This window comes from Gobius niger (genome assembly GCF_951799975.1).
Source record: "Gobius niger genome assembly, chromosome: 4".
Taxonomy (NCBI): domain Eukaryota; kingdom Metazoa; phylum Chordata; class Actinopteri; order Gobiiformes; family Gobiidae; genus Gobius; species Gobius niger.
This window is the reverse complement of record NC_136855.1, coordinates 12,137,412-12,149,235: the sequence shown is the minus strand read 5'-3', so window position 1 is coordinate 12,149,235 and position 11,824 is coordinate 12,137,412. Positions and strand designations below refer to the sequence as shown.

General features: G+C 41.2%; 1 protein-coding gene across 1 annotated transcript in view; it reads right to left on the bottom strand.

Annotated features, from left to right (window-relative positions):
- The window catches only part of il16 (interleukin 16), a 37,520-nt gene extending 28,834 nt beyond the window's left edge, over positions 1-8,686 (bottom strand). The window contains exon 1 of the mRNA XM_079555363.1: positions 8,659-8,686. Within this exon, the coding sequence (XP_079411489.1) occupies positions 8,659-8,671 (13 nt within the window). The 5' untranslated portion in view covers positions 8,672-8,686. The remainder of the gene's footprint in view (positions 1-8,658) is intronic.
- Between the last annotated feature and the right edge of the window lie 3,138 nt (positions 8,687-11,824).

The following is an 11,824-nucleotide window of genomic DNA, read 5'->3' as shown; positions in this document are numbered from 1 at the left end:
CTCTATGAGGAAACAACAAGCAGTAAAAAGTCACTTTTAATAGAATTATGAGATTATGAGTAGCTTGCAGAAAGACATGTTGTGAGAATGTGACATGAATGAAAACAACAACAAGTCTTAAAGTGAACACTTGGAGGCCTGATAGTTTATGGCGTTTTACGTTTGGCTGCAGTAGATATGGACAAACCTTTTGATGTAAGGGCCACAATGGGTTTTTGAACTACAATCTATTTTTTTTTATTTTTTTTTATTTTATCTCTTTATTTATTGGTTGATTTGGTCGGGACAGTGCATGTTAATGAACATACATGGTCTCTGCATGTAAACACGCCACACCGGATTGTAGCCTTGGCCTAATTTCCAACCGTCACATGCGCACTCTCAAACACACTCTCATTCATCCTGACCTATTGCACATGTTTTTAGTGGGAGGGGAGTACCCGGAGGAAACCTAAGCAGACATTTTGGCCCCCTTATCAATCCAAGAATCTCTTGGGGCCCCCAAATCATAATAATTTACTCCATTCAAAGGAATTTGTTATTGATTTAAAGCTAAAGTTACATAAAAAGCTGCATCTAGCAGTTTAAACCAGTTAAACACTGGTTTACGCTGATATATCCTTTCAATATGATTTGTGTTCAATATACTTTTTGTAGACAAGCTATTGGGCGCCCCGGACCCCACTTTGGGAACCACTGGCCTAAACACATTTTTAAAAGCAACAAAACAGCTGCAGCTACGTATGTGTTATCTTTTTTCATGTTAATGAAAACACAAGTGTCTTTTCTCCATTTTAGGCGATGCATATTGGACTTTATCATCTTTTGCTGGCCAGATTGAAGGGCTAGACGGGCCGCATTTGGCCCCCGGGCCTTAGTTTTTCCCGCCCCTGGACTACAGGCTACTGTCTGCCAGGAGTATAAAACCCTTTGGCTAGTGGTTCTGGTGTGTCGGGACTCGGGAACCAAAAGTTTGTTGCCTTATATAGCCTTTTTCAAAGGGTCGCAAGCTAACCTCAAGGGGAACATTTATGTCAATATTTATACTGGAAAACACTGTCTTCTTTTTTTGACCATGATTTCAGCTTTAGGCCAATACTGTTAACCATATTTGTAGGAAAATTGCGTTTCCCATCGAGGCCATCTCCATAATATGGTAAGAAAGCATCTGACTTTCTGATGGTAATGCAAATAATGGTCAAATGAACTCAAAGAATGGCTGAAGGGAACAAATAAATTGGATGTTGGTTGCTGAAATACAGGCCTATAGTTGACGTGGCCGACAGCAATCCCCAAAAGCACGAAAAATAGCACAGTCCAGAATAAAAATCTGCAGTGTTAGCATGTGCATTTTCCCATGGCATGTTTGTGGCCGTATGGTTTCTGCGAGCTGCCCTTTTCACAAAAACAAAAGGTCCATCTTGGGCTTCCATACGTCTGCGCCTTCACCACAGACTTTACGGGGCTGACATCATGGCCCGTCCACTCTGTTACTGTCCGACGCGTATATCCTACACTATCCCCGGGTTAATAATGGAGGAAGCCACAGCTGTTCTGGTCCCATTAGTGAGCCATGAGTGATGCAGAGGGAGAGCACTATAGGCAAGAGCGCATTATTACCCCGACCTACACCGATGTCCATAAACATTACGGAGTGCAAGGCCTCTTCAGACCATTACGGCGTTAGGTTCACAGTGCTGCAATAAAATCCTCACAAAGCGGTGTCAGTGTCGGCTCGTGATTCACACGTACACAGGCTACATGAAATTGCGATATTTAATACATTTGACATTGCGATGATGATATTATTGCGATATTAAACCATTTCAACATAATACATTCCATTAAATTAGTCTACCAAACTGGATGTCTTGAAAATGATCATAATTCTCATGTTCCTTGGTTCTTGGACAAGTCGAAGCTGTTTTAACAAAGGGCCTTGTGTGGGGTTGAGGTCATGTGTGCGAGTATATAACAGCAGAGACAAGCTGTAGGTCATTGCCCTGTATCTCACTCTTATCTCTGTCTGCTTCAACCATGTGCCGCTCACCAAGGAAGTATTTTTACTCTCTGTGCAGTGTCCGTGTGTCGTGAGAATAGATGTTGAATTTATTTAAACACCGGCAGTATTTCATATAGAGCCTAAAGGCTTCCTGCAGATCCACTGATAAACTCCTGCATTTTTCTCACTAGAGCGATTATGCATGTGATTTGGCTGCTGTACTGTAAACTGTTTCCATGTTTACTCCACTCCAGGTGGTTTTACAAGTATACACAAGATGCCTCTGTGAGCATTTTCTCATTCTCAAACTTTTCAGACCGACCGAGCACAACTTCACAAAATATTAAACTTTCCAAGTCCCAGGAAAAGGAGACTATACACTTGGACTTGCAATAACCCAAAGCTATTAATTCCTAAAGTCAAGAGTCAACAATCTAAACTCACTCTTTACTTAGTTGTGGACCAAAATCAATCCTGACTATCCGCATTATTCACATCGCAATTCTTTAAATGAATGAGTTTAAATCAGATGGACAGATAGAGCATCAAAGGTCTTTTTCACAAATATCTAACTATATCTAACTTTATAACAAAACAAAGGCTGAACCCGGACAAAACTGAAACTAAACCCTCAATGAAGTAACCATCTTAGACTCCAGAGGCCACCAGATGGTCAGCAGTTTGAGAACCACGTATTTTGATCACCCATTCTCTATTTTAGACTTTAGTGGGGTGACTTCCGAAGTTTCCAAAGCAAGATCTTTCAGACCTATCTGTTTAATGCCTGTTCTAAAAGATAGTAAAGGTTTAGCGAATTTAAGATAACGCTACAGTTACAGGAGTAACCATGGTTCTCTGAGTGAAGAGACTATCTCTCCAGCTCCCCAGCCTCAATACGATGGAGACCTTGCATTTACTTAGAGCTAATAGTGAGTACATTTAGTCAAGAATTGCATCTATTGTTCTGCAGATTTTTATGAAAATATGCAGAGCACCATCTTGAGCGTCTGCCTTTTATTTATGAATATGGACTTTCTTTCCATTTGTTTTGCAGCATTGTACGAAATACTCTTTAAATGCAGTTCTACTTTGTGGGAATCTCTAGCCTACATTACATCGAAAAGGTTTAATCCCCACAGGTATGGTTGAAATAGTACAATGTTTCCTTGTCATCATGTGTGTATCCTCTCTGGATTATGAGAGGGTATTTATAGAAACCAGTCTAATAAAAAGCACTTGTTTCACAGCCGGCCCCGCCCCCCCCGTGATGTCAATAGAAGTGGGTCCAAGTTTCCTCTCTCTCCCTGTGTCTCACTTATTGCAACAGCGGCCTGAGCATGTGGCTTCTCAACTGGACAGGACATGGAAAACATGGGTGTAAAGGGGTTTCTCAGAGGTGTCATTCCAGCCTTATACTGTTCAGTAGATTTCCACGCTGCTCCCAAAACCATGACCCTTAAAGAGCATGCCACACGAGCCTTTTACTTGTTTGAAAACTTTTGCTATGGGATGACTGACAAAACCTATTAGTCTTTGCGATAAACTAGAAGAGCACTTTCATACGGATTTGGAGGAAAGTATAACCAACACAATGATTTTGTGTTTGTTTAATACACTAAGGGAGTCATTTATCAAGACGGGTGCAAAATAGCGAGTGCAAGCTGAAAAAATAATGCTATTTATGGGCACGTTGTGCACCTAAATTACAGTTACTGTCTTAGGGCCCCAAATCTGGTATGTAAATTAGGTAATGTGGCGTGGGTAAAAACAGCATAAATGACTTTGCTGCTGGTCCACTTTTGCGCATGTTACTCGTTGCATATGAGAAAAGGCTTGATAAATGACCCTCTAACTGTGGACATGTGTTGAGCGTTGACTTCAGTGTGTGTGTCTGCGTTTGACGTTTGTTGTTGCAGCAAAAATCTGGTCTTTCAAAATATTTAAGACAGGCCTCAACTTCTGTTGAGCTGGTTTTATAGCTAAGTGTAAAACACTTGGATAGAAATGAACTTGCCTTGGCTGGCTGTGTGCATTCAGTTGAAACAACACCTCTAATAGTTGCCTTAACAGCACTTAAACTTTAAATCTTTACCTGCTTCTGCACATCGACCTAAAGACTTCTATTCTCCAGAGCATAAACTTTCGTGTGAATATTCAAACAGTCTTATATAATGTGGTCTCTATGGACTGGTACAGAGCCCCATTCAGAGATGCAAGGGGAAGGGCTTCAGCTGAACAGAGGGGGGCTGTTTGGTGGAGCTTACTCTGGGGACACGGTCTCAGACCGGACCAGGGAACAGAGCCACCTGCAGGAAAAACCTTCTCAGACAACCACAAACAAGCCACCAACACTGAGCTTTTGAGGACATGTGAAAAGGCTCTAAAGTCTGTAATATAAGCAAGAACAGCATTTTTAAAATAACATAATGAGGTGTAATAAATGCATGAAAACAACTGTTGATAATTCACTTATATAGTGTATTATGTCTCTTACTGCCACTAGATGGAGTGGCGAGCTGCAGGCAGCAAACAGGGAAATGGTTCAAATTGAGAATATTATAATGATGATTAAAATGACTGGCAAAACCATGATTCTCTATCGCAGTGTGGGCTGGCGTGTGGAAGAGGGATAATTATGCATGCTACTGAAACATGCGCAAAAGAAACAAAACACTACTCATGGCATGTTGTAGAGGAAATATTAGCATTATAAAATGGTAAGAGGCTTCTACAAACTACAAAATTAAGGCTAACCAAGACTTGACTGCCAGGAGGATTTGCTATTTTCATGCAAATGTTGGAATGATCAGGTGAACTAGACACGAATCCAGACACCGACAGGGTTTGTATCACCATCGATGGGTTTTACAGCGATGTCAAGTGAAGAACCGTCGTTTGCCATTGAAATGAAGTCAGAAAGTCCTCAAAATCCATGCCATGACATCAGGAACAGCCAGTGAGCGCATCAACTGTGTTCAAGAGCGAACCACTCTGTGACTCCTGTCTTGACAATGTTTGAACTAAATACCATACCACACATAGCCCACATCCAACAAGACCAGATTTAACAGCGAGAGGTTTCTAAACGTTCCCATTTAAAGCACAGGAAAGTAGTGTTATAGCATAAGCTTCTACAAATCCTTCATTATTTATCACAGAAGCGTAAACTACCTCAGTTTGAGTCCGTCCCCGAGTCCGTCTTGAACTTGAACTGAGCTCCTGTACCTCTCACAGGCAGCAGTGAAGTCCTGTCGCCTTAGTGAGGAATGAGAGCGGCCCCTGTGGTTTGAACAGCAGCGCTCTGAGGCCACTCCACAGCGGGACACTGGCCTCGGTCAGGGGCGATTTATGACATCTGAGCTTTTAGACAAGTGCAAGTTTGGCCAAGAATGTTTGTGCTTTTTATCCGCCCCATTTGTGCCTCTAAAAAAATGAATGAATTGAAACAAAAACACTATAAGTATTGGTTCGGTTTTGGAGGCATGTTGAATTACTCCAAATCTTTCAGGTCTTTGGATTTAAGGAAGTCCTGTCTTTTGTCCCAGTTTAATCTCTGTTCTAATTCAGTAGCACTAAGTTAACGGAGGAGTGGCCTCTTGGATCCAAAAGAGCCTGAATCAAGCAATGCTAAATCAATATGTCGATAATTCTTTTTCAAATCAAGAAAACTAATTCAATCTCTTTTACACATATTTGCTGTCCCTAATATGCACCACTTGTTCTGAGTTTTCCAATATGCGCTGCTTCTGAACCAGGAGGGCCCAAACTTTTTGTTTCCGAGGGCCAAAATGAAAATGTGCCTGTGGGCCGCGGGCAAACGCAGCGATTTCAAGCGTGAAACACATATAACTGCAAATGATAATACTTACTTTATTTACTTTTTTCGGTTTACATTTGCATTTTATTGTATCTGTGCAAATAACATGTGACATCAAAGTAAATGTTAACTATGGCTAACACCTAGTTTTGGTCGAACAAAACCAACAATTGCAGCCACAAAATTGCAGCAATATTCTGCAAAATGTAAACAACAATGATCCTCGCATCTGTAACAGTGCAGTACTTATACTGAGAGACATGAAACTGATCTTTGGACATTATTATTGCAGTTGGCTCGTATGTCATCAAGGTGTGAGTCAGTCAGTGACCTCTGAGTCTGGACTTGTTGAGGGAATAAAGTCTGCTCACAGATGTAAGTGCTACCAAAACTTTGTAGTTTTACTTGGACTGTTGTTTACTTTACTTCGTATCTTTCCACTACGGCAAAACGAGTGCTTATCAGTGTCATGGCAACGCCTGTATCGTACCTTTACCTAATTCAATTGTTTACTCAAAGAAAATGAGTTATTAGAAAGTGAAAATGTCAATTTTGCATAAATTCTTTTAGAAGTCAATTTTAACATGAACCTTTGTTCATGTCAATAATTTTTGCAATAAAAGTTAGAAAGCTGGAAAAGTCGATCTGTTGCGACGCTCTGTGATTGATAAACACTGAGCAACAGTATTTCCTTAAAGGAATAGGTCACCGTTTTTACATACTGAGATATGTTCTTACCTTAGCTTAGACGAGTTCATTTGTACCTGTCTGGTCTTCACGTGTGCCCTCAGTCACGTAAACACACAGCACAGACAGCCATTAGCATTTAGCCTCTCCCCCTCTCCTCTATAGCTCCAGGAGTAGTTCGACATCAGCACAGTAAAGTGAAGATTTTACTGTGCTGATGTCGAACTACTCCTGGTATTATTACACCTTACAATATAGTTCCCCTTTTTATCCGCTTAGAAAATCCACATTGTTTAATTTTGTGTAATTATACTTTATAGTGTAACGCTTCACGTAACCATATTTAATTAGGGAAAACGTGGAAGAGCTTGGTAGCTTCTGTCCTCACCTGGTTTGGAGCTATAGAGGAGAGGAGGAGAGGGTAAATGCTAACGCCGTCTGGGCTGTGTTTCATGACTGAGAGCACGCGTGAAGACCAGACAGGTGCAAATGAACTCGTCTAAGCTAAGGTAAGAACATATCTCAGTATGTAAAAACGGTGGCTAATTCCTTTAACTTGGCGCGGGGAGTGAAATAGCGCCCCCAATTTGGCGCTGGTGGTCATTAAGTGTACTGCATCCATACTGTATTGTGAATGAATGGGGAAAGTTTAGTACTAACCATAAGCGGCTGCAGCGTCACACTCCAGCGGCCCAACGGAATTGTTTGATTTGGCCCCACTTTGGGCACCCCTGTTCAAAGCCATGCAACTTTTTCATTTACCTTTATTACATTATTGCAGGTGGTACTCACATTAGTACCGCCACCCACCCTGTCAGAGTATGTAACAGAGATTTGTCCCCTTCTCACTTTAAATGAGTTACTAAATAACATTTCATAGTATTTTTTTCTTATTATTTCATACCTCTCTCCTGTGTAAAATCGGTCACCAATAAATCTAAATATAGAACAAGTTAACCCAGTATCTTGAACGCTTGTAACGCCATTTCAAAATAATAACTTTGCATGTCATCTGCCAAGGTTCTTTCTTCCTCCTGCCACTGACATTTTTCATTTTAAGCCGTCATAAACTCATTTGCAGAACCAACTCGGTTCCCGGCGCTGTCTCAAGTCGGCATGTTGTTTTCTCTAAGTCTTAGAGTAAGTTGTCTAAAGGAACATAAACCCTATAGTCACAGAAATATACACCATAGCTTTAATCTGTGAGCTGAGCCATGTGAATGTGAAGCAGTAAAACTAACGCACTATACCATACAGTGAATACACAGACTGACTTACATGAGCTACTTCAAAACAAGTGCTTCCATTACAACTATCTCTACAACAAACCTATCAACACCACACTTCTACATGCACAACCATCTGATGTACATCTGGTGATTCTCAATCGGTGGCACTCGCACAAATGGTGGCACTAAAATGACATCAACGTTCATGTAATCTTATAACATCACAACTAAAATATGCTGTGACGTTAGTGACTGAATTGATTGTGAAAAGAAGGTTTTTCTCACTAAATTTCATCCCCTTTGAATGTTTAAGGTTCCATCAGACATTGTAGTCAATATCGAAGTGTATTCTTGTTCCTGGGTCCTTGACTATATCACAGGTGGACTCTAGTCAAGTTGTAGAAGCATCTCAACACCGATCAGAGGAACCAGGATGCATCAAAGCTTAGTTTTGAGATATTGTGTGTGTGGACTGTATTGGAAAAAGGCTGTAGCATAAGAAAATGTGGAAACAGTGAAGGGGGTTGAATACTTTCTGCACTGTAGGTCTATTTCCATGTTGTTCTATGCGTGGTCAAAAGACTAAACCTAAATACAGTATCTCAGGGCTACTATTAGAACCTTATAATTCTAAGGGCCTTTCCTTCTAAAATATGAATCAAAAGACGTACCTCTCAACTACTAGGTTTCAAATTAGTTTTCTGCCTGATAAATTAATCTTAACCCCACATGACCAGCTCTAAGAAAGCTCCAGGTCTAGTTTGGGTTTAGACATATTTCTTCACTCTTTACATTGGTTTGAAATAGTCAGCAGCCCCATCCACAGCTTAACCCAGACATGCACTGTACCTTTAAGCCTCGCGTTCACTCACAAGCACATCAGGGCAGAAACAGGCACATGTGTTTTGAGTCTGAGAACTTACCGTAATCCAGCATGCTGCTTTCGGGCTCCAGGTGCAAACTCAGGGAAAAAAATAAAAAATAAAAATCCCTATTCTTCCTCTGACCCCGCAGAACAGTCTCCGATCTCGAGGTGAAATCACATCGGTTTACAGTAGAGGTGATTTTGCTCCATGCCTCTCTCTATAAACGACTGACTTTTCCCAAAACCTCATGCCCTGCCTCCCTCGCTCTCTCTCTCTGTCCAGCTCCCCCAAAAGTCTCGGCCCCCTTTTTTCTTTTTTTTTCCCGTGAGGCTGCACCAAAAAGGGAAACACATGATCGTCTAACAGGGCCCGGGATCACACCTACTTTATATTGCTGTAGGCTGCCAGGACGTCTGTAACAGGGCCGTTTTGTCGTCTCAGGGCATGAATGGGCGCTCAGTGGAAGGAGGGCAAAGTGTGCGCGTAAACACTAGATCCTCTCATTATTTTGGAGGAGGAGGGTCAGGCCGGTCAAAGCCAAGCAAAGGTTAATGGAAAGTTAAGCTATAGTTTAGACTACGCTGGTAAAGAGACAGAGCGAGCCCTATTAAAAAACATGTTACTGAACGGCCTGTTTGGATCCGGATAATCGAGGCCACACATTGATGTATAATTAATGATGTGATTTCTGCCATAAACATTAAGCCAGGACAGTTCCAAATCTAAAAATAGCCTGAGATGAGGAAGGGCTCCCTGATGCTGCGAACATTCCACATTGAGAGCAATGGAGTAAAGTAAGTGTTTTAGTAGTAAGTGAACAACGTGCGGACCAGCATGTTTGTGGAGGGAGGGGAAGCCGGAGCACTGCCATCAGTGTTCCTCTGAAACGGTGCAGCGCCTCCCGGGTTTTTCCCTGTTTCAGAGCATGGTGTCCTGCACTGTTCAGCTTCTCCACCTCCTCCTTCCATTTCCTCCTGCGCAGCTCCCCCCGCTCCACAACAGTCTTTCACCATCTCCTGGGAAGAGCGTAGCAGACGAACATAATCCATCTTATTCTCCAGTGAACGTGCATTAGCCCGAACAATATAGGGATAGGCCTGTGGGGCTTAGCTGCGAGTCTTGGCCGGATACCTCCTGGTTTGTCCCTTTTTTGTTTCTGTTGTGTGCTGTGGGGGGCTCTTGGTGCCTCTTCAGTGTTTCAGAAGAACAAACTTGCAAGTCTCAAATGTCTTTTGCTCATAAGCTAGCTGTTTGTTTACTTTAAAAAAGCTAAACCTCACAAAAACACTGCAAAGATGTACGGAAGCATTAAGTAAAACAATGTGGAGCACAGAAACTACAAACGCAGTTGGCCAAAAAAGGACCTTCAAACTATATTTTTTACATCGTGAGCTACAATTGGGTGATAAAATGATGAGACTTATGCCTAGAAGACACTTGTCTAACAACGTGTCTGCAGACAAGCAGATTTTTTCAACACAATCAAAGAAAATGACTTGAGTTTCTTCTTTATACTTAACTATGTAAGGCTAAATGTTTGCAGATTGTGCTCAACGTGATCAGAACAAAAAGCATTATGCTCATTAAGCATCATGCAGAACCGTTGAGGCGCCTTTTTGGAGACGTTTGGAAGGACCAGTTAAAGAGAACTAGAGCTACAGCAGGACTACCATGAATCTAAAAGTCCCACCCATATGAACAAGTGAGTGCAACACGAGTAACTGCATTGCTTGAGAAACTCTGGACATTAACCAATTCATGCAGAGTGTTCTTCTTCATTCACCAAAGGACCAGCTAGCCTGAGTCTCTGAAATACTACCACAAGAGACAACTTCTATGCAGGCAATATGAAATAGAAGTATCCTGGTTCTGTGTGTGTCTTTACTGTGTGGTTTTAAGTACGGAGCTATTTTCAGAGAGCAGCGTTTTTCACAGAGAACTCAGTGTGGTTCAGGAGTCATTCAGAGGCGCACACTGCACTGTAAACATTATGGGACATACGGGCCCAAAACAAAAAGGCTGAACTGTGTGGGTTTGCCATTTGAACAAAACCTTTTTCTGATGCCTGTGGCTGTGCAGGTTGAAGTTGTTGTTGGTTAAAAGTAAAAGTTTGCACAAAGTAGACACACTGTGGATGTTGATTGTTGGATAGACATTGTGTTATTGTTCACTTTTAAACCTTTTGTTGAAAATAAAGTTGTTTATATTTAGTATGATATAAAGTAAGGTTCCTGCCGCCCTGAGCTGGTGAGGCAGTGCTGGGCAGGTTGCGTGTTTGGAGACTTGATGACTTTTTCAGTGGAAACATCTGTCATCTCTGGGGCAAAGCAGTGAATGAAAGTCATTTTTATGTTGATGTTTTTTCGATTGATCTGCTTTCTTGTAATTGTATGCAACTGTGAAGCACTTTGAACTGCCTTGTGTATGAATTGTGCTTTGAATTGAGAAACTTGCCATGCTTATATTTGCACACACTGCAAAAAAGTAAGTAAATGATTTGAGTCTAATTTCAAGAAATTTGTCCATGGGGCAAGATAATTACACTTAACCTCTTAACCCCCGCCTTCACCAAGGGCATTTTCTCCAGTTCAGCTTTACCCAAATCCATCAGGTCACAGCCAATAGGCCAGTGTAATGCCTCATTTGAAAGCTAAGACCGACAAAACTCATCAAAATTGATCATTTCCCTTGCGTTGTTGCATCGTAGTCTCGCTTTTTGGGGTTTTTGTCACATTTTTGCCACATTTTCATAATTTTTTGTCATTTTTTTGTTGCTCTTTTGTCACTTTATTGTCACATTTTTTCATCGCTTTTTGTCACTTTTTGGCTTTTTTTGTTGCATTTTCATCACGCATTTTTGTAATTTTTTTGGGTCACATTTTCATAGCTTTTTGTCACTTTTGTGTCTCTCATTTATTGCATTTTCATCCTTGTTATTCTCTGATTACCTTTTAGATTTGGGTAAAGCACAAACTTGAGAAAACGTGCTTGATTCAGGTGGGGGTTAAGAAGTTAACTGACAAGAAAACAACTACAACAGTTTATTTCAAGTAAATTTAGATATTTTTTGTAGCTAGTTTTGAGTGCAGTGATTTCTTTGACTCTCAAATCAAGGACAAAAGCACTGTTTTCAAGAACGTTTCACAAGATTACTTTTTGCAGCGTACAGTAAGTCACTAGGGGGCAGAGACAAAGCACTTAATGGCAGCTATAGAAACAAGCA